This window comes from Phyllobates terribilis, unplaced genomic scaffold (genome assembly GCF_046119375.1).
Source record: "Phyllobates terribilis strain yellow unplaced genomic scaffold, ASM4611937v1 Scaffold_3__8_contigs__length_932513732, whole genome shotgun sequence".
Lineage (NCBI taxonomy): Eukaryota > Metazoa > Chordata > Amphibia > Anura > Dendrobatidae > Phyllobates > Phyllobates terribilis.
This window is the reverse complement of record NW_027362763.1, coordinates 402469399-402493727: the sequence shown is the minus strand read 5'-3', so window position 1 is coordinate 402493727 and position 24329 is coordinate 402469399. Positions and strand designations below refer to the sequence as shown.

The 24329-nt window shown below is 41.2% G+C and overlaps 1 protein-coding gene across 1 annotated transcript in view; it reads right to left on the bottom strand.

Moving 5' to 3' along the window:
- The window catches only part of LOC141259484 (CD109 antigen-like), a 329051-nt gene that overhangs the window by 165312 nt on the left and 139410 nt on the right, over positions 1 to 24329 (bottom strand). The window contains exon 10 of the mRNA XM_073675569.1: positions 7608 to 7717. Within this exon, the coding sequence (XP_073531670.1) occupies positions 7608 to 7717 (110 nt within the window). The remainder of the gene's footprint in view (positions 1 to 7607; positions 7718 to 24329) is intronic.

The following is a 24329-nucleotide window of genomic DNA, read 5'->3' as shown; positions in this document are numbered from 1 at the left end:
TGAAAAGGCCTACTGTACTTTCTGGGGCACCCTGAGGCCTTCTTCAAAGCAGGGCTAAAATTCAGTAAAAACATTTTTTTTTTGAGGATTAAGTTCATTTTCATGGCTTTTCACGGCAAGAAATGACTTGGCATTTCTTTGCAAATCATCTGATCACTCTTCATAACAAGCTAGCATTAATGTAAATTTATATTACCACTATAAAAACTGAAGCAGCAAACTTTGTCAAAAAATAAAACTTGTTTCGATCTCAAAACTTTTGCCCATGACTATGTGGCGCCCCGAGGGTTCGGTTGCTACAGGGGTATTGCACCTCAACCAGAGGTGTGATATTCCACTCCCAGGTAAGGATGGAGGATGGACCAGGGCTCAGTTAGCTGCATACACCACACACACCCCATTTCCGGGGGACAGCTCGACGGTGCTCCCATGTATATATATGCAGGCACGACTGACCATGTCCCTGGCTGGAGTGGGGAGGGGGGAGAGAACCCTGTGATGTAGGAGCAGAAGGGGATGGTTTCTGGAGCATAGGAAGGAGCTCATTGGTTGCAGGTCACCTGAGCTCAGACACAGTGAAGCAGATAAAAAGGTGGGGGCCATCTTAGGAGGGAGTTCAGTTCAGTGTTCTGTGAGAGGAGAAGGCAGGGAGCAGAGCTGCTGCATGGGCTCTGCTCCCTGGGCAGGCCTAGCACAGAGGCCGGAGCCAGAAGGGAGAAGAGGAGAAGGAAAAGGAGAAGGAAGAAAGGTGGAGAGAAAGAGGAGTAGAAAGGCTCCAGAAACAAGAAGGCAGAAGGGACCCTAAGAACCCACGAGATAACGGGTGAAGGGTCGGGCAGAATAAGGGTACTGGATTCCCAAGTTGGTGGAGGTAAATCATCCCTCAGCCAAAGACCGGAGGTCGTGATCATCTATTGGTGCGACCCCCTGCTACACCCACTAGGAAGGCATCACATAGGGTCAGGGAAACCGGCGACAGGTTTCACCAAGAGAAGGCTCGAGGCAGCTGGACAGAAGTGTGGTCACTGGTGGGGCATGAGAGGCAAGAGAAAGGACAGAAGGGGGTCCTGTGCCATACTCCTGAATTGCCTGGGGGTTGACCGAGCTCCTCACCTGGTGGACGCAGCACGGCTTGGGCAGTCATTCCCTGCAGAAGTGACTCGGATAACAACTGTGAGTAAAAGACCCTGGACTGCATCACTGACTCTGTGTGATTTATGCTGCGCCTGCACCATCACCCCCAGCATCCTACTACCCTGCCCTGAGGCTACACTCTTCCCGTGGGGAGTTATACTATCTCAGCTGCACACACCATCAGCCTCAGCGGTCTGCCCTGCAGCGGCGGTTCACTCTGACCGCAATCCACGGGTGGCGTAGTCGAACATTGCAAAACAAATTGAATACTGCCACTGGTCCGACCACCCTGAGCCACGGGATCGGGTTGCCACTACTACTCCCAGCAATTGCCCTGAAGCCCGGTTCCGAGTGCCCCACGGCTCAGGGGGCGAGTCAACTATGTAATAGGTTAGGCTTACTGTGATGTGTGTAATATCTATAGAAATTACAGCACTGTCAGTAAGGCTGGCAGGCATCATTGTAATGGTAAATACCTGCAGATTAACCATATATCTGCAAGTAAAAAGTAGTTTCTGCTATGACAGGTTTCCTTTAAATCAGGCTGTGTTTTTTCTTTATATTTTTTCATCACACTATCCAATGCAATAAAAATCAAATGTTTGTACCCCACAATGGTGACAATAAAACCATCAAATCAGGACACAAAAAATAAGCCCTCACACAGCTCCATCCATGGAAAAACAAAAATGTTATGAGTCTAGAAAAATGGTAACACAAACCTAAATTTTCTTTTAAACAAACTTCTGATTATTTTTTAATCACTTAAATAAAAAAAAAATATGTTCAAGTATGGAATTCCCATAAGTTTACTGACCTAGAGAAACATGGTAGGCAGTGCCATGTCGATTTTAAAGCATAATGAGCATCATAAAAACAAACCCCTCAAAAATGGAGAATTACGTTTTTTTTGCAATTTCTCTGTATTTAGATTTATTTTCCAGGGGTTTTTTTAGTACATAGTTTGGTAAAATGAATAAAACAATATAACCACAAAGATTTTATTGGAGACGCATGTTTTTTTTTATATTGGATTTATTTGCCCCGGCCAAAGGGCTTCCTGGATCTCCGAAACCTATGTGATGGTTTCGGATGGTTTTCAGCTATTGAAAAAATTACTCATCCTGCAAAAAAAAAAAAAAAAACAAGCCCTCATACAGCTATGTCCACAGGAAAAAAAGGAAAAATTAAAATCCAAAAATGAAATTGGTTGCGTCATTAAGAAGTTAATTGAATTTCTCACTTCTGAAGATTTCCTAGATTCAAATGGAACTACTGTATCTTCCCTTCATTTTCCTTGGGAGAGTACCCGCAATTATGTTCATATTAGCAAAATACTTACTCCTTCTCAAAATGTTGCAAGTGGAAACACAGCATCCAGCTCTTAGGAAGCTTTATTCCTTTGTCTTTAAGGGGGTTGTCCAGTCCAAGTCGATAAATCTACAGTCACTCTGTGTCACTGCAGACTTGTATGGAAGCGAGGCCATGCCCACTGGCCGGGAGTATGTATAACACATACTCAGCCTTCCGCTCCAGGCCTGAAACCAGCGAATCCCCGCAGCACACAGTGCACACGCTGAGTGGATTCATAAGTCTGCAGTCACACAGAGTGACTGCAGACTTATTGATTTGGACTGGACAACCCCTTTAAAGAGAACCTGCTAAAAAAGTGAGTTAAAACCATTGTGGAAACTCCTGAGCTCATCTGACTTTGATGTTCTTTTTCGTTTTGTGCTGCGGCACTCCATTGCAGAGGTATTCACATTTTTTTGCTTTTGAAGTGTAGCTGGGCTGAACTTGCCATCTGGCAATTTTGGAAAATTCCAGATAGGCTGGTCCGGCAATGGGTTGCATAGATCCCTGCATACAGGCTCCGCATTCTCAGGAAGCAGATACTGTTAACAGTTATAGCTGAACAGTGAGACCTTATCTCCCTGCTGCCCCACTTAAACAGGCATGCTTTGGGATGCCATATGCGCCAGCCCAGAGACTGCAGTAGAGGAGAGTGCACCACCACTCAGTGTGGGAGCGGTTTGAGATGAGTTTTTTTTTTCTGCAAAGCACAGAGAGAATTTTTACTACTCTATGGAGGCACAATGGTGGGGGGCATTAAAAGGTGATACAATGGAGGAGGCATTAAATGGAGCTTATTATTACAAGGAGGCACAATGGGGGTTACTACAATAGGGAGCCACAATAGAGGGCTTTATTAAAAGGTATAATGGGGGCATTATACAATAAAGAGGCACAAGGGAACATTATTATAATCAAGCACAGGATGACATTATCATTATAAAACAGCACATGTTGGCACAATTATAAGAGGATACAAAGGGCACTGGACATTATTATAAGGGGCACAGGGATGTTATTATTATAAGGAGGTACAGAGGGAACATTATTACTGTCTAAGGCACTAGCTCTATAAAATTTGTCTACAGGTCGGATAAGGAGGGTGCTGAAAAAGTAATCAGCCAAAGATGTCCCGATTTACATTTTGAAAAGATGAGTCACTGATAGAAGACACGGTCATTGCTGTCTATGACTATGATTATGATCAGCTAAACAGTTAGTCATTTGATTTATCTGTAGACTATACACATACAGTATATATAGTAGTCTGCTGAGCACTGGTATAGAACTGAAATCTACCATTATATGATCACTGTGGTAATATCAGTGTTATTACAGTTGTTTTAGTTAATGATCAATATGATGGTATTATCACTACTGTATTTGCTGGGTAACATGTAGTCATGGTCTGATGGCATTATTTGTCTATTACAGTTAAGCATTGAAGTTAATATTAGCCTTGGTACAGTTATATTTGTTAAAAGGTATGTCCACCACTGAGTAAACATCCAGTTTGTTTGCAAGCAGAGATTTCACATAGTTCGCTCCAGAAGAAATAAATGTGAATATCCCTGGAATGGAGAGATGCAGTAAAAAAAAAAAGTAAAAGAGCAGAAGATTCAGGAGAGCTCAAGGGTTTTTACATGGTATGTAACTCAACTTTTTTGAGCAAGTGGCAGGTCTTCTTTAAGCTCATGTGGCCAATAAGGGTATGTGCAGACGATCAGTAAACGCTGCAGATTGGACGCAGCACACTTGCGCTGTTTTGCAATCCACAGCGGCCAGATGTTACAGCATAGTGGATGGGATTTGTACAAATCCCATGCCCACTATGCGTTCCCGTACTCCTGCGGTTTACCTGCGGAGACGGACATGCAGCGCGTCTTCACAGACTGAAGCATGTCTATTTCTCTTGCGGAGAGGCTTGTCTCCAATGAACACATGCGGCTTCACCTACGTGAAGCACTTTGAACGCAGAATCAAGTATGCTGTGTTCAAAGCGCTACCATTCCTGACGGTGTGCACACTCACTAAGAAAACATTGCATACGGAAATTGAGTTTTCTAGATAAAACTTCACAAAGTGAACTTGTTTATGAGTTTCACTAATACCAGGAAGTTCATCTGAAAAATTGTCACAATTTTGTTGTTCTGGTCATTGATGCCTAATAGTGTTGAGCCACCCCCGTAGTGTTCGGGTATGGTTCGGTTCGGTTCGGGTATGGTTCGGTTACTAACCCCATAGTCAAAGTTACAAAAAAACACAAACACCCAGAATAAAGTCATTTAATTGAAATAAAGACACAATTCTTTATTGTTCTAAATTAAACCATACTTACCATCACGCCCATTACAGCTGAAGCCAACGATCTCCTGCAATAAAAGTAAAATAATAAAGCAACATCATCCTTACCTTTCCATGGTTCCATGGGTTCCTGGGCTATTAATATCAGCCCCCAGCTGTCTGCCTAGCCTTTGCTAGCTATTAAAATAGGGGGGACCCCACGTCATTTTTTTTGGGGTCCCCCATTTTAATAGCTAGTAAAGGCTAGGTATTCAGCTGGGGGCTGATATTAATAGCCTGGGAAGCTCCATGGGTATTACCCCCTTCCCAGGCTTCAAACATCTGCCCCAGCTGTCTGCTTAACCTCCGCTAGAGACTAAAATTACGGGGAACCCCACGCCAATTTTTTTTTTAATAAATCCTTTATTTTAACACTAAATGACAAGTACAGTAATCAACACTATCACTGTACTTCTTATATATGTGACAGACATGTTTCTATCTATCTAATCTATGTGTGATGCTCTATTCTTTCTGTTATAAATTGTCGGGTACCGATGCTGAATTGCCGGCCGGCTTTTTTAAAGAGAAGGTGCATGAAAACACTAATATTTTTTTAATAAATCCTTTACACTAAATAACAAGTACAGTAACCAACACTGTCACTGTACTTCTTATATATGCGACTGACATGTTTATGTCTATCTAATCTATGTGTGATACTCTATTCTTTCATTCTAAACTGTTAGGTACCGGTGTATGCCGCTGCTGAATTGCCGGCTTTTCATGTTTCACTGTGAGCACTGTTCCCATCGATTTGGGCAACCACTGTAATGCCACAACCACCATGGCTGTGGCATTACAGTGAGTGGCAGACAATCCCTGCATGATTGGTGCTCTAAATAGCGCCAGACATGCAGGACACGCTTTTGGTGCACGAACAGTTATCGAACATAACCTCGAACAGCCGAATTTTTTGCAAATCGTTCGCGTTCGTCGAACAACTCGAACACCGCCTAAAACAGCTCGAATTTGAGATTGGCGAACAGTTCTAGTTGAACACTGCTCATCTCTAATGCCTAACTGTTGACTTGTTTTCGAGGTTATACGCAGCCAATGTTCTTTCTTGTGCTTTCATTTATTCCGTCTCTTCTTCCAAGAGACTTTTTTTTTTTGTTGACATAGTTGTATTGTTAATTGTAAGGCAAGTTCCCATTATGAAAGACAGGATTCACTTTACCATTTAATGTACTGAAAAATTGGGAAAAAATTCTGAGATAAAATGGGGGAAAAAAACACAATTCTGCCAATTTGGGGGGTTCAGTTTTTATACTGGGTTTATTGTGTGATAAAAATGGCATGGTAACATTATTCTGCATACCAACATGTACATATTTTTTATTGTTCTGGTGGCTCAAACATATTCTGAATTAGGCAAAAAAAAAAGAATTTGGTTTATGCCGCCATTTTCTGAGGACCAAAACATTTTTTATTTTTCTGTCAATGGTCCTTTATGAGGGTTTGTTTTTATCATGCCAAGCTGTAATTCTTAATGGAACAATTTATGGATAGATATGGCATTTTGAAGGGGTTGGCATAGTGACCAAAAAATGGCAATTTTGGCATTTCGATTTCATTTTCTTTACCACATGGTATAAATCATTTTACATTTTGATAGATCAGACTTTTACGAACAGTATCAAATATTCTTATTTTCCTTTTTTAATTTCTTTATTTTTAACTAGGCAAAATGGGGGTGATTCGAATTTTAGTTTTTTTTCTTATTCTTTTATATTTTTAAGACTTTTTTTCATTTACATTTCTTTTTTAGTACTTAAAGGTGACTGAAACTGGCAATTGTTTGATTCCATTTACTATATGCTTCATTACTTTAGACTTGTAGTAGACAGTAAAAATCAAGGTCAACAATGAAACACGGACTAGAATTCACAAGAATACCAAGAAGTCAGCAAACAGTTTCTTCAGCAGTAACCCAACGGCTATGACAACAAATAAGCTTGCCATAATCATATCACCGTTGTTGGCGTGGGTTTTCTCTGGGTACTCTGATAGAGAATTTAGATTGTGAGCCCCAATGTGGACAGTGATAATAATGTCTGTAAAGAGCTGTGGAATATGATGGAGCTATATAAGCATAATAAATAATGTCTCATTTTGGTTGCATTGAAGCAGTAACTAATTGGTTGAGAAGGTGGCAATAGCATTTAAATGGAATCTGCCAGCACGATCAACCCTCCTAAGCCATCAAAAGGCACATGTAGACCATAGGAAGTTACATTAAATGATATCTTGACATTTGTGATCTGATGTCTTATTCCAGAGAAATTCACATTTTTTTATATGTAAATGCGCTGTTAAAATCTAAGAGCCGGACATAAATCTCCCTAAGATCTACCTCTGTAGCTTATTTAAATGAAAAGAGGCATTACTAGTGGGACACATGTAATGAATGACAGCCTGTTCTCCATATCTACATATCTCACACTGATAACGCCTTCTTGAGAAGATCTGTGTCCAGCACCTAGATCTTAACATAATTTACATTAAAAAAATATAGCTTTCTTTAAAATAAGACATCGGATTGCAGATATCAAGGTATCATTTTATTCAGCTTCCTATTACCTACATGTCCTTATAGACGGCTTAGGAGGGATGATTCTACTGACAGATTCCCATTTTCTAAGTTGTATGTGCTGGCATCAACAATATTTCTATAATTCACTATGTTTGGGTTACTGATTTTATGAAAATTGAGTTCATGACAAATGTAACAATGTCTGAATGAAATCAGATGTAAACATAAAAAAACAACTCACATATGTAGTGAAGTTCAGTGTAGGTTTCAACACTGTAGGATAATTATGAAATTCACTGTAGTACTCTTTGTTGATAACATATACGCTAGATGTTTCATTCAACGATATACCTGGTAAAAGAAATTATATTACTTCAAATCCCAATATCAGAATGTAATGCAGAGGTAAAATTATGTAAATGTTTATAATGTTTTTGGACGGCCCTCCCCCAACATGTTCTCATGCCTTATTGTGTGAAAAAAAAATACATTGAATTGCATTTCTTTACCATTAGATTTTAATACAGATAAACAAAAAATGTATTATATATTCAAGGAAAAGAGAAAGTGCTGGCACAACCATCCAGTAAAATCAAAAAGCTTTACTCAAAAATCCATAAAAACAGGTGGAACCCCATAGCAACTAAAAACCTGACACGTTTCTGGCACGACAAATGCCTTTAATCATAGGATAGAGAAAGAGGCGAAGGAAAATTTATTTAAATGAATGAAAGAAAACCAATCATCAATGTGAAAACATGTATCAATGAGGAAACACTACACCTAACATAGTAATGAGCTAATCAAATGAAAACAAAATAATCAAAGCAATTTTCATTAAATGCAGGAACAACTAATAAATGTAAAAGAAATCATTTTTGTAATTCGAGTTTCTTTCTCCTCCTCGGAATATAACTCTACTGATTTCAGCTCTGATGCAACTTACCACAGCACTGGCTGGAGGAAAGACAAAATTCAAACGGTGCCAAAAAAAGGAAAAGGAGGAGGGGGATAAAAGAGACAGAAGAAAAGGTTCATAGATGATATCCCATGAGGGACAAGAAAGGACACATATCTGAACAGTGTCCTAATACTCCAACTATTTTATCTTCTGCACAGATCGAGGTACTGGTTAGGGGTCTTAATTTTGTATAAAAACATTCTTTCCGAATATGTAGATGAGAGAGTAACTTTGGGTTTGATAAATATTAAGGCTAAAAAGTGCCATGGGGACTCTACACTGGACCAGGGAATTATGAAAAAAGCACAGCTTGTTTATTTTTATAAACTGCAGTTGGGAGAGAGGGGTTTTCCAAAACCAGAAAACCCCTTTAGTGTTTCTTAGTCTGATGCATAAATTCTAAGAGTAAATATATGTTCTATTTAGCAAATGATCTGCATTGTCATTGTTCTCGAATATATTTATACATAGATCATTTAGATCATAAGATGTCTTTTTAAAAGAAGCACTCCCATCAAAGTTTTTACTGTCATGCGCCCTCAGACGCCGAGGTAAGCTGCGGGGATATTCACTCCTCTCCACGCCAGGACTATGGAAGTGGAGAGGAGTGAATCTTCATGTTCTTTAATAGCGGGTGCACAGTGTCAGCAGCACCGCAGCTCCTGCTGTTGCTCAGCGATCCTGTGTGCTCGCTACTAAAGAGAATGAATATTCACCCTTCTCCACACCAATGGGAGTGGAGAAGGGTGAATATTCATACTCTCTAATAGCAAGCATAGAGGATCGCTAAACCACTGTGGCGCTGCTGACACTGTGCGCCCGCTATTAAAGAAATGAATATTCACTCCTCTCCACTCCCGTGGGTGTGGAGAAAGGTGACTATTAATTTTCCTTTAGCAGCGGGTACAATTGGTAGCTGCAGCAGCGGCTACTGTGTGTGCCCCGCTACTCCGCTGCCGCAACCCCCCCATCACTATCTATCACCGGAATGTATATACTATATAAAGCATATACCCGAGTATAAGCCGAGGATGGCTTTTTCAGCCTAAAAAATGTGCTGAAAAAGTAGGCTTATACTCAAGTAAATATGGTACTCTCAGCCTTTTAACACGATAAACAACAAAGTTGTCATAATTAATAAATTAGTAAATGGCATTACAGAAAAAAAAAATTAGAAGATTAGAGAGACGTTCGCCAATTCAAAAAGAGGATTGCCCAGGGCACATCATGTGGAAATCTCTTTACGTATGCTGCCCATCTGGCCTACTGAAGTAATTGCAGCTGATGTTTTTCTTGGACTCACCTCAACATTAATCTCTTTATGCAGTAAGATCTTTGCATGCATCCTAAAGTTATATTTGCTTCTGAAGCTCGTTTGTGTAGCTTACTGTTAACTACACTGTGTTCCGAATTATTAGGCAAATGAGTATTTTGATCACATGATACTTTTAATACATGTTGTCCTACTCCAAGCTGCATAGGCTTGAGAGCCAACTACCAATTAAGTAAATCTGATGATGTGCATTTCTGTAATGAGGAGGGGTGTTGATTAATGACATCAAAATAAGGTGTGCTTAATTATTAGGCAACTTCCTTTCTTTTGGCAAAATGGGTCAGAAGAGAGCTTTGACGGGCTCTGAAAAGTCCAAAATTGTGAGATGTCTTGCAGAGGGATGCAGCAGTCTTGAAATTTAAAAACTTTTGAAGCGCGATCACTGAACAATCAAGCGTTTCATGGAAAATAGCCAACAAGGTCGCAAGAAGCGTGTTGGCCAAAAAAGGCACAAAAGAACTGCCCATGAATTGAGGAAAATCAAGAGTGAAGCTGCCAAGATGCCATTTGCCACCAGTTTTGCCAAATTTTAGAGCTGCAGCGTTACTGGAGTATCAAAATGCACAAGGTGTGCAATACTCAGAGACATGGCCAAGGTAAGGAAGGCTGAAAAACGACCACCTTTGAACAAGAAACATAAGATAAAACTTCAAGAATGGTTCAAGAAATACAGTGCCTACAAGTAGTATTCAACCCCCTGCAGATTTAGCTGGTTGACACATGCGGAATTAACTTGGCATTGTGACATTTGTACGGTAGATCAGCCTGGAAGTGGGAAATGCACTGCAGCAAATATTGTTTTTGTTTTTTTTTTGTTTTTTTTTTTTAAACGTTAAACGTTAATTCAGAGTGTCATTTATTATTCAACCCCTCAAACCACAAGAATTCTGCTTGGTCCCCCTAAAGTATTAAGAAGTAGTTCAGGCACCAAGAATAATGAGCTTCACATGTGTGGATTAAAGATCTCTTTTGCCAGCCTTTTCTGACTATTTAAGACCCTCCCCAAACTTGTGAACAGCACTCAGACATGGTCAACATGGGAAAGACAAAGGAGCATTCCAAGGCCATCAGAGACAAGATCGTGGAGGGTCACAAGGATGGCAAGGGGTACAAAACCCTTTCCAAGGAGTTGGGCCTACCTGTCTCCACTGTTGGGAGCATCATCCGTAAGTGGAAGGCTTATGGAACTACTGTTAGCCTTCCACGGCCTGGACAGCCTTTGAAAGTGTCCTCCCGTGCCGAGGCCAGGCTTGTCCGAAGAGTCATGGCTAACCCAAGGACAACAAGGAAGGAGCTCCGGGAAGATCTCATGGCAGTGGGGACATTGGTTTCAGTCAATACCATAAGTAACGTACTCCACCGCAATGGTCTCTGTTCCAGACGAGCCCGTAAGGTACCTTTACTTTCAAAGCGTCATGTCAAGGCTCGTCTACAGTTTGCTCATGATCACTTGGAGGACTCTGAGACAGACTGGTTCAAGGTTCTATGGTCTGATGAGACCAAGATCGAGATCTTTGGTGCCAACCACACACGTGACGTTTGGAGACTGGATGGCACTGCATGCGACCCCAAGAATACCATCCCTACAGTCAAGCATGGTGGTGGCAGCATCATGCTGTGGGGCTGTTTCTCAGCCAAGGGGCCTGGCCATCTGGTCCGCATCCATGGGAAGATGGATAGCACGGCCTACCTGGAGATTTTGGCCAAGAACCTCCGCTCCTCCATCAAGGATCTTAAGATGGGTCGTAATTTCATCTTCCAACAAGACAACGACCCAAAGCACACAGCCAAGAAAACCAAGGCCTGGTTCAAGAGGGAAAAAGTCAAGGTGTTGGAGTGGCCTAGTCAGTCTCCTGACCTTAACCCAATTGAAAACTTGTGGAAGGAGCTCAAGAATAAAGTCCACATGAGACACCCAAAGAACCTAGATAACTTGGAGAAGATCTACATGGAGGAGTGGGCCAAGATAACTCCACAGACCTGTGCCGGCCTGATCAGGTCTTATAAATGACGATTATTAGCTGTAATTGCAAACAAGGGTTATTCCACAAAATATTAAACATAGGGGTTGAATAATAATTGACCCACACTTTTATGTTTAAAATTTAATAAAATTCAACTGTGCAACATAACTTTTTGGTTTGTAAGATTTATGCCTCTGTTCATAAATTCTACTCTCGTTTGCAGTTTGAAGGCTCTAACTTATTTGCATCTTATCAAACCAGCTAAATCTGCAGGGGGTTGAATACTACTTGTAGGCACTGTATCTTAAGACTGATTTCTCAAAGGTTTTATGGACTGATAAAATGAGAGTGACTCGTGATGGGCCAGAGGCAGGATCAGTAAAGGGCAGAGAGCTCCACTCCGACTCAGAAGCCAGCAAGGTGGAGGTGGGGTACTGGTATGAGCCGGTATCATCAAAGATGAACTTGTGGGACCTTTTCGGGTTGAGGATGGAGTGAAGCTCAACTCCCAGACCTACTGCCAGTTTCTGGAAAACAACTTCTTCAAACAGGAAGAAGTCAGTATCGTTCAAGAAAAACATGATTTTCATGCAGGACAATGCGCCATCACATGCATCCAACTACTCTACAGCGTGGCTGGCCAGTAAAGGTCTAAAAGACGAAAAAATAATGACATGGGCCCCTTGTTCACCTGATATGAACCCCATAGAGAACCTATGGTCCATCATAAAATGTGAGATCTACAGGGAGGGAAAACAGTACACCTCTCGGAACAGTGTCTGGGAGGCTGTGGTGGCTGCTGCATGCAATGTTGATCGAAAACAGATCAAGCAACTGACAGAATCTATGGATGGAAGGCTGTTGAGTGTCATCATAAAGAAAGGTGGCTATATTGATCACTAATTATTTTGGTTTTTGTTTTTGCATGTCAGAAATGTTTATTTCTAAATTTTGTGCACTGATATTGGTTTACCTGGTGAAAATAAACAAGTGAGATGGGGTTATATTTGTTTTTTATTAAGTTGCCTAATAATTTGGGACAGTAATAGTTACCTGCACAAACAGATATCCTCCTAAGATAGCCAAATCTAAAAAAAAAACACTCCAACTTCCAAAAATATTAAGCTTGGATATTTATGAGTCTTTTGGGTTGATTGAGAACATAGTTGTTGATCAATAATAAAAATAATCCTCTAAAATACAACTTGCCTAATAATTCAGAACACAGTGTAGTATACTGAGGTCCTTCTCTTTCTCTGTTATTCCGGGTTAAATTCTATTTCATGTACACAAAGGAATAATATCAGTTGAATTATAGCTATGAAAACAATGCGATAAGCGGTTACTGTAAATGAAATGACCAGACCACTCCAGGGCAGTATTACATGGAGGCCATTAAAATGAAATAACTGGCTTTCCACTCTTGCTTATAGCAGAGGAACCCCCACCCCTCCTCTATTATGATCGTATGCCTTTTCAAATCCAAAATTCGCTCAGACTGTTCTTTGGATTATTATTAGCCTTTATTTCAATTAGACGTGCTCCAGACACTGCAATTAATTAATCTCTGGCAGTGGAATTGGAATGGAATGTGTACTACTGCTCATGCTTACCAGTTCCCATCGGCACCCTACGATCACGTGACAGGCTACTATAGCAAGGCCCGAGTAGATGCCATTTTACTACTCCTCTGAAGCTCAGCCATATGCTAAGCTTCAAAGGAGACCAAGATTTATACTAACTTCTGCAATACTGTTGTATTACAGTATATGGCATAGGCGACCAGATGATCGCAGGTTCAAGTCCCCAAAGGGGACTGAAAAATAAAGTTAAAAATATTTTTTTAAATATTAAAAAAATTAACAAAATATTAAAGTTCAAATTAACCCCGTTTTTCCACATTGAAAAAAAAAAGAAAAGAAAAATGTACGTATATAAATAAATATATTTGGCACCATCACATTCATTAAAGTCTGATCTATCAAAATATAGAATTAATTAACTTACTTGGTAAACACCATAGCAAGGAAAGAAAAAAATGTCAGAAATATATTATGGTCACTACTCCTCCCTAAAAAATGCAATAAAACAGACCAAAATGTGTACATACCCAAAGACGGTATCAATAAAACCATCAGCTCATCATACAAAAAACAAGCCCTCACCCCACTCAATCAATGCAATAACAAACATTTTATGAGGCTTGGAATATGGCGAAAAATTCAACAACAATTTTTTATACAAATTGCTAAAAAAAAATTCTCCAGTGAAATAAAACAAAAAATTCTACAACTTTGAAATCACGTAATCATACTGACCTGGAGAATCATGATTTAGAATAACTTTTACTGCAGATATACGCAGTAAAAACAAAACACAAAATAGAATGGCACAATTGCACTTTTTCTCAATTTCACCACACTTGAAATTTCTTTTCCCTTTTTTTCAGTACATTGAATGTTAAAATACAAATGTAAAAGGTGTCTTTCAAAATTACAACTTGTGCCACAAAAAACAAACCATCATAAAGCGGTATGTGGAAAAATGAAAAAAGTTATAACTCTTAGAAAAAGGGGAGAAAAAAAAGAGCAAAAAAAATTGGTTGCTAAGGGAAAGGGTTAAAGAGGACCAGTCACAAGGTACAAATTGTTCAGTTTTGCTCCTATGTTATTACAGCTGCTCCAATGATTTTCCTGTTTTGTTTTGTTTTTTGTTTACTCTGCCATATTGTTCCAGAGGTACAGGCTTTTTTATTCATGTTTTTTTTTTTTACCAAGGAGGCATTGCTTACAGGAAATAATGCAGAACAGCCTAAAGAAACCCCCCCCAGAAAATCCTATGAGCCACGGCCCACGTGGTAAAGACCATAAAAAGTAGAGCTAAATAAAAATGCCTTTATCTCTGACACCATATTGGTGGGTTTAAAAAATAATAACAAGCAGATTACCCATGGGAGCAGAAGGAATAAAATTAGAGCAAAAACTGGTAATTGGTTTTGTCCTGGTAACTGAGCTTCTTTAAGCTAGTGACCCCTAGACATTATCATCAAGATATTTTATTATATGTAATCAAGTCTATTCAACTGCAGAGAGAGGGAGTATGAAGGCAATACTGAAGGATAAATATAATCAAGTTTATATCACATTCTAAATCAGTGGCCTCAAACATGTGGCCCTGGGCCACATGCAGCTCCTGAGGCTTTAATTTGTGGCCCACAGGGCCACAGAGCTCCCAAGATGCAGTTATGGCCAAAAGTGTTGTCACCCTTTAAATTGTTACAGAAAGTTTAAGTATTTCTCCCAGAAAACTATTCCAATTACACATGTTTTCTTATACACATGTTTTCTTATACACGTTTTCTTATACACATGTTTATTTCCTTTGTGTGTATTGGAGCAACAAAAAAAAACAGAGAAAAAAAGGCAAATTGATATAAAATTTCACATAAAACCCCAATTATGGGCTGTACAAAATTGTTGGCACACTCAACTTAATATTTGGTTGCACACCCATTTTAATAAATAACTGTAATCAATAGCTTCCTATAACCATCAACAAGCTTCTTACACCTCTCAACTGAAATTTTAGACCACTCTTCTTTTGCAAACTGCTCCAGGTCTCTCATATTTGAAGGCTGCCTTCTCCCAACAGCAATTTTAAGATCTCTTAAAAATGTTCAATGGGATTTAGATCCAGATTCATTGCTGGCTCTTCAGAACTCTCCAGTGCTTTGTTTATATCCATTTCTCAGTGCTTCTTGAAGTCTGTTTGGGGTCATTGTCCTGTTGGAAGATCCATGGCCTAGGACGCAAACCCAGCTTTTTTACACTGGGCGCTACATTGCGACCTAAAAACCTTTGGTAATCTTCAGATTTCATGATGCCTTGCACACAGTTAAGGTACCCAGTGCCAGAGGCAGCAAAACAACTCCAAAGCATCTTTGAACCTCCACCATATTTGACTTTAGGTACTGTGTTCTTGTCTTTGTAGGCTTCATTCCATTTTTGGTAAACAATAAAATGATGTTCTTTACCAAACAGCTCTATCTTGGACTCATCTATCCACAAGACACTTTCCATAAGGATTTTGGCTTACTCACATACATTTTGGCAACTGCAATCTAGCTTTTTTATGTCTCTGTGTCAGCAGTCGGGTCCTCTTGAGTCTCCTGACATAATGTTTCACTTCATTCAAATGTCGACAGATAGTTTATGCTGACATTGAGCCTGAGCCTGCAGGACAGCTTGAATTTCTTTGGAACTTGATTGGGGCTGCTTATACACCATCCAGACTATCCTGCGTCGCAACATTTCATAAATTTTTCTCTGTAGTCCACATCCAAGGAGATTAGCTACAGTGCCATGTGTTGTAAACTTCTTGATTATGTTGCACACCATGGACAAAAGAACATCAAAATCTCTGGAGATGGACTTGAGAACTAAAATTGTTGAACAATATCAACAATCTCAAGGTTACAAGTCCTTCTACAGCTCTCTTCTCTTATTGTTCTCCATTGTTAGTGTGGCACACACAGACACACAATGCAAAGACTGAGTCAACTTCTCCCCTTTTTATCAGGTTTCAGATGTGATATTCATATTGCCCACACCTGTTACTTGCCACAGGTGAGTTTGAATGAGCATTACATGCTTGAAACAAAGTTGTTTACCCACAATTTTGGAAAAGTGTCAACAATTTTGTCGAGCACATCTTTGGGGGTTTGTTTGAAATTATGTCCAATTTGTCTTTTTTTCTCCGTTTTTTTGTGTTGTGTTGCTCCAATACACACAAAGGAAATAAACATCTGTATAACAAAACATGTGTAATTGCAATCATTTTCTGGGAGAAATACTTCATTTTCTGGAACAATTTCAAGGGTGCCAAAACTTTTAGCCATAACTGTATCCTCAGGACAGCAGAGAGCAGGTTGAAGGAGAAGTGTGCTGTTACCCGTTAATGACATCACACCAGAGCACAGTGTGTCAGAGAGGAGGCATCCCTTTCCTATGTTTCTGGATCACTGGTGGTTGGTGAATATGGAGAGGAGGATTTTTTTAAACCCCCTTCCCATCTGGCGTACTTGTACAGCATCGTGGGAGGTGATATCCCGCAAACCAACATACATGTACTATGTGATAATGGCGCCGTCTTACAAGCACAGCTGGCACCATCATTAGTTGGTGTCTGCTGTATGTCACAGCTGACACCCTGCTGTAATGGCAACTATCAATATTAAACCTAGTGGTAGGTGAATATGAAGAGGATTTTTTTAACATCTTTCTGACAACTGCCGTACATGCACGGCGTAGTGGGAGGTGATATCCTGAAAACCACCATACGTGTAGTGTGCAATGATGGCACCGGCTCACTTACACACTTAGCACCGTGTGGGTGTCAGCTGTATGTCAGGACAATGACTACAATTTATATTAAAACCAATCGTGGACATTTAACACCTTAAATATCGCTGTCAATAGTGACAGTGATATATAGTTGATTATTTGAGAGAGGGGTTCCCTTTTTAAGCTTATCAGCATCCTGTAATCGTGGGGTGCCAGTAGTTGAATGGCAACCCTTGGTCAATTAATAGCCTTCTGGATAGCTAGAGCTGGTGGCCTGTAATACCTTGCAATAACCAGGATCTAACAGGTGAAGTGTCAGAGTAAATCTGACAGATCTAATATCCAGCAGTACAGAAGTAGTTTAGGATGTTAGATCAGTCCCATATAGGGACTAAGGAAAAAGGAAAAAAATTGCATAAGCATAGTATGAAAAAATAACGTAAAAATATTTTGCCATGTAGCTTTTTCATTATACCTGACACACATAAAAAGTGTTCATAAGTTATATAGAAAAAAAAATTGTATCACTGAAAACATCATCTCGTTCGGCAAGGAAAATGGCCCCTCAATTTTAAATTTTTCTATGTGCGACCGATTTACCTGGCTGAGTTTGAGACCCCTGTTTTAGATCATGTTAACTGATATTCTATGACTAAACGTAACAGCATGGGTTAAGTTAGTTGTGGAAATAACCACATGAAATAAGATATTATCATTGTGCCAGATGAAAGTTGTCCAGTAAACTATTTTGCAGGGTCCATCTACTTTTTTTCCGAATGTAGGCTGCGAGCCCAGCATAATTATGAGATTTCTACACCAGAAAGGATACGTTTCTTGTGAACTGCCTCTGTACTTTGGAAAAGAAAACCTGATGAAAAAGGAAGCTAGGAAGCTGATTTGACAGTGTTTTAGTATAAATATACAACCTTATACAGAAAAGCTAATACAATTTAAGGTTTTAAGATTTAAACCTTCTAAATTGTTATTAGCACATTACATTACCATAGCTATCATAACAGGGATAAAACTTGGTAAGAGTTGAGATTAAATCAGACTTCCCCTACTATTTAAATGAAATAGAAATTTATATGTGACTACAAAAGCTGGAACGTGTGAGGAAAATCCATTTTTCACAGATTTCTGTGGTTAGTAATAACATTTTATACCGGTCTGCACTGTTTTGAAATGACTTACAAAATAATTCAGCACCACTATGTTACAGAGGCTAAATATGACTCATTCAAGTAAACTTTCCAAAGGAATGCATTTCTTTTTTATTGTAGGGGATATATGTAGGGAAATAAAAGGTCACAACTAAATATTTGGAAGTGGACTCTTCGCCACTTGATACTTAAAAGGTTTTAGAGTGAAATTTTTCATAAATGTATAACTAACTATATATAGTAGTACTGTGCAAAAAAAAAAAAGCTTAACACAAGTTTCGAGCACAGGTCCCAAGTAAGGCCAATTGTTTAACAAAAGAGCAATGAACAGTCCTTCTTTCCATCCCCGCTAAAATCTATTAACCAGTTGCACTTGCCAAAGGCTCAAACAGCTCGAGGCTGAGCGCCTGCTGCCAAATTATTTACTACTTTTCTACTTTTTATCACATAGGTTTTAACGGGGTAATAATATGCACTACTGTTTTTCTTAAGTAGCCACAAGACTCATGAGCCTGTACAAAGAATATTCGGCTAAGATTCCTCTGTGCAGTAAAATAAAAGTATAGAAAATGTCCATGATTTATAAGCAGTGAGGGTACAGGTAGTAAAGTGCAAAAGCAGGAACCAAAATTCTCACTTTCAATAAAATCGATTAATAGTAACTAGTGTTGAGCGAGCATGCTCGACACTGCTCGTTACTCGCCCGAGCATCACGCTACTCGGGATGTTCGGCGAGCACTGAGCATTTCTGGGTTACTCAGGCAGGAGCTCGGGTCTCTGCCCTGCACGTTTGGCGCTCTTTACAGAGCCAATGAACATGCAGTGATTTCCAGCCAGTCACTGTAATGCCGCAGCCATGATGTTTGTGGGCATTACAGTGATTGGCTGGCCGCACAGCGTCACCTCGAGTATTTAAAACAGGGCGCCGCCATCTTGGACACAGTTGCTCCGGATCAGCCAGTGTAGGGTCAGTGCTGCTGAGTTAGGGAGAGATATATAGTGCGAAATAGGTAGTGTAGGGTCTCTAAAGCCTGCCAAATCAAACAAACAGTCCTTCTCAGGACTAATATCCATCCCAGATATCAGGCAGGCAGGCTGTATAGGAGACGAAGTGGTTATACCAGCAAACGATGCATTACAGTCCTGTGTGCACCTGTTGGTCAAATTGCTAGACTTATCACCCCGGTCTCAGGGGAAAGGAAAATGTATTTATTTTTTCATCTAAATCCTGTATTTTTTTTTTTCCTCAGTCAGAATGTCCAAATACGCGTCTTATTAACCTTTTGGTATTTACCTCCCCCCCCACAAAATAAAATTGAGTGTGTCTGTGACTGTTCAGACACCAATATATCTGTTTAAAAGAGTCTGGTGTAGGCCAGAAAAATATAACTGTGGTTTTGCAGTTCCACGGGTCAAATCTCTGTATTATCCTGTTTTGGGCATTTTTTCCATAAAAAAAAACTGTAATAGTGTCTCCCTGACTGATCAGACACCAATATATCTGTTTAAAAGATTCTGGTGTACGCCACATAACTATAACTGTGGTTTTGCAGTTCCACGGGTCAAATCTCTATATTATCCTGCTTTTTGCATTTTTTGCCATAAAAAAAACAGTAATAGTGTCTCACTGACTGTTCAGACACCAATATATCTGTTTAAAAGAGTCTGGAGTAGGCCAGAAAAATAGAACTGTGGTTTTGCAGTTCCACGGGTCAAATCTCTACATTATCCTGTTTTTGGTATTTTTTGCCGTAAAAAAAACTGTAATAGTGTCTCCCTGACTGGTCAGACACCAATATATATGTTTAAAAGAGTCTGGTGTACGCCACATAACTATAACTGTGGTTTTGCAGTTCCACGGGTCAAATCTCTGTATTATCCTGTTTTTGCCATTTTTTGCCTAAAAAAAAACTGTAATAGTGTCTTCATGACTGGTCAGACACCAATATATCTGTTTAAAAGATTCTGGTGTACGCCACATGACTATAACTGTGGTTTTGCAGTTCCACGGGTCAAATCTCTGTATTACCTTGCTTTTGCCATTTTTTTGCCGTAAAAAAAAACTATAATTGTGTCTCCCTGACAGGTCAGACATCAATATATATGTTTAAAAGAGTCTGGTGTACGCCACATAACTATAACTGTGGTTTTGCAGTTCCACGGGTCAAATCTCTGTATCATCCTGTTTTTGCCATTTTTTGCCGTAAAAAAACTGTAATAGTGTCTCCCTGACTGGTCAGACACCAATATATCTGTTTAAAAGAGTCTGGTGTAGGCCAGAAAAATAGAACTGTGGTTTTGCAGTTCCACGGGTCAAATCTCTGTATTATCCTGTTTTTGGTATTTTTTGCCGCAAAAAAAACTGTAATAGTGTCTCCCTGACTGGTCAGACACCATTATATCTGTTTAAAAAAGTCTGGTGTACGCCACATAACTATAACTGTGGTTTTGCAGTTCCACGGGTCAAATCTCTGTATTATCCTGTTTTTGGCATTTTTTGCCATAAAAAAACTGTAATAGTGTCTCCCTGACTGTCATGGGTGTGTCGTCGCGAAGATCGTCGCGACTACACAGCCTGACATCTCGCAGCTGAGTTTTTGGTGCTTTGTGTTTTTTGGTTGTGAGGGAGTTAATTCTCTCTCTCTGTGCTTGATGAGGCTCAGCCTCGCCCAGCTGCAGTTAATGCTGCAGTATTGGGATTCCTTCAAATACCTGCTGGTCTGATAGGGAAGTTGTCGGTGAAAGCACTTCAGAGTGGATCGTTGTTTGGTGGAGTTCTGAGCGAGAAGTATGCGGTGTGGTTTGTTCCTTTCCCCCCTTTATCATTTATCTCCTAACCTGTTGTTGTTCCCTCAGTAATTGTGGTGTTAGTTTTTGTATGCAAGGTGGTTTTTTGGTTTTCCCCTTGTACTGTCTCGTTTGTCTAGTACTGTGTTTTGGGCATTTTCTATCCTGTTCCCCATTGTTGTGATCGGGGTTCTTCTCAGGACTAGATTACTTAGGTTCAGGGATATTCAGGAGTTTAGGGTTACGCTGGCGGCCTGGACCTCTGTACCATTAACAGTACCTCCAGGTTGAGGGATTAGTCAGGGTCCCCGTCTAGGGTCAGCTCAGGCCCCTGACCCCCCTGTACGCTGAGACAGCGTGACATTTTCACCGACCGACAAAAAAAAAATAAAAAAATAAAAAAAAATTTTTCCAACCACCATGGATCCAGTAGCCAGTCTAGCTCGGCAGTTGCAGAGTTTGTCCATGGAGTTGGCGGACATTAGGTCCAAGGTTTTGTGTCCTCTGGAGCAAGCTGGACCAGAACCTAAAGTAGCTCTCCCTGACAGGTTCACTGGGGGGCGGGACAAGTTTTTTGTTTTCAGGGAGGCATGCAAGTTGTACTTTCAGCTGCGGCCTCGGTCATCGGGGAGTGAGAAGCAAAGGGTGGGAATTGTCACCTCGCTCCTACAAGGTGACCCACAATCTTGGGCGTTCTCTCTTCCCAAGGGCTCCCCAGCTCTCCAGTCAGTGGATAGGTTTTTCGCTGCTCTGGGACGCATATATGATGATCCAGATCGGATCTCCCTTGCTGAATCTAAGTTACGTAGGATCCACCAGGGAGATCGTCCGGCGGAGGAATTCTGTTCGGAGTTCCGTAGGTGGGCCACGGACACCCAGTGGAATGACCCGGCTCTTAGGAGCCAGTTTTGTCAAGGGTTATCTGACAAATTAAAGGATGTGTTGGCACAGTATGACCCTCCCGCCTCACTGGAAGCCGCTATGGCCCTTGCTATTCGCACTGACAGACGGCTTCGGGAGAGGTGCGGGATAACTCCGCCCCCGGGGATGACTCCACCTCCTACAAGGTCCCCTCATATGGAGGTTCCCCTGGTCAGTCCAGAGGAGCCTATGCAGTTAGGAGGGACATCTTTCCGGGGGAGGGGACCGGCGGTGCACCACAAGACTGGAAGGTGCTTCTTCTGCGGGAGAAAGGGACATTTTGTTGGGGGGTGTCCATCCCGTCCTTTGCAGAGTAAAGAGTCATCGGAAAACTATTGATCCCAGGTTGTGTGGTGGACGGCAATATGGGAGTAGGTATTTTGTCCCTAGGTTCGTTTCAGTTTCTCGTACCGGTGGAGGTGGTGGTGGGTACGAGAACTGAGAGGATATCTGTTCTTCTAGATAGTGGGGCCGGGGCTAATCTGGTGGATGCTCAGTTTGCCCGGGTTCAAGGTAAGCTATTGAATATGTTGGCTAAACCCATCCCCATATTTTCGATCGACGCCAGGCCTCTCGGTCAGGGAAGTTTTTTGCAAGTGGTGCATAACGTAAATCTTCAAGTGGGGGCGTTACATAAACAACTGTTGTCTTGTTACGTGTTGGAGGGTCTTCCCACTCCTATTGTGTTGGGCCTTCCTTGGTTAACTAAGCATAATCCGGTTGTTAATTGGCAATCCAGGGAGTTAAGCCAATGGAGTGAATTCTGTAATAAAAACTGCATGAATACGGTCATCGGTGCTGTCACTCCTAGGGTCTTACCTCCATTTCTGGTGGACTTTGAGGATGTATTCTCGGAGAAAGGGTGTCAGGAACTACCTCCTCATCGCGTGTATGACTGTTCTGTAAAATTGCTCCCTGGGGCCAAGTTACCTAAATCTAGGTTGTATAACCTATCTGGTCCGGAGAGGCAGGCCATGAAGGATTATATTTCTGAGAGTCTGGCTAAGGGGCATATTAGACCTTCATCTTCCCCGGTGGCCGCGGGGTTCTTCTTTGTGAAGAAGAAAGATGGAGGCCTACGCCCTTGCCTGGATTTCCGTGAACTTAATTGGATTAAGGTCCGAGATCCGTATCCACTCCCACTTATCCCCGATCTCTTTAATCAGATCGTGGGCGCCAAATGGTTCTCTAAGTTGGATCTCAGGGGGGCGTACAATCTGATTAGGATAAAGGAGGGGGATGAGTGGAAGACGGCGTTTAACACTCCGGAGGGGCATTATGAGAACCTTCTCATGCCATTCGGTCTGACTAATGCCCCGGCGGTGTTCCAACACTTTGTTAATGACATTTTTCGCCGCCTGGTGGGTCAGTTTGTGGTCATATATCTGGATGACATCTTAATTTACTCGCCTGATCTTGTGTCTCATCAGGAGCATGTTAGGCTGGTGTTATAGATCTTGCGGGATAATAAACTGTACGCCAAATGGGAGAAGTGTGTGTTCGCCGTACAGGAACTCCAGTTTTTAGGTTTCCTGGTGTCAGCGTCCGGTTTTCGTATGGACCCAGGGAAAGTGCGGGTAGTTCTTGAGTGGGATCTGCCAGAGAATCTTAAGGCACTACAACGTTTCCTGGGGTTTGCTAATTATTACCGGAAATTCATTCGTAATTTCTCATCCATGGTTAAACCTCTCACAGACATGACAAAAAAGGGGACGGATTTTTCTAGGTGGTCTGACAAGGCTTGTCAAGCATTCTCCTCCTTGAAAATATGTTTTGCCTCAGCACCCATACTCATTCAACCTGATGCATCACAGCCGTTCATTGCAGAGGTAGACGCTTCTGAGGTGGGGTGGGAGCAGTTTTGTCACAAGGTTCGTCCCCTGGTAAGTGGCGTCCGTGCGCTTTTTTCTCCAAAAAATTGTCGTATGCTGAGAGGAATTACGATGTCGGCAATAGGGAACTCTTGGCTATTAAGTTAGCTTTTGAGGAGTGGTGCCATTTTTTGGAGGGGGCAGTCCATCCGGTCACCGTCATCACCGATCACAAGAATCTGCTTTATCTGGAGTCCGCAAAACGTCTGAATCCCAGACAAACCAGGTGGTCGTTGTTTTTTACCAGGTTTAATTTTGTCGTTACATATCGTCCTGGGTCAAAAAATGTGAAGGCGGATGCCTTATCTCGTAGTTTCCCTGGGGCCGGGAATACGGATGATCCGGTTCCTATCCTTCAAGAGGGGGTGGTGGTGTCGGCAGTATGCTCTGAGCTTGAGGAGGAGGTATTGGAGGCTCAGGGGGATGCCCCTGTTGGACCTCCAGGGAGACTGTTTGTTCCAGATCAGCTACGACAAAAGGTGATCGAGGCACACCATAACTCAGCTTTGGCAGGACACCCAGGGAGTAAAGCAACTGTGGATCTCCTCTCGCGTCGGTTTTGGTGGCCTAACTTACATAAGGAGGTGGTAACTTTTGTTGCGTCCTGTGGGGTTTGTGCGC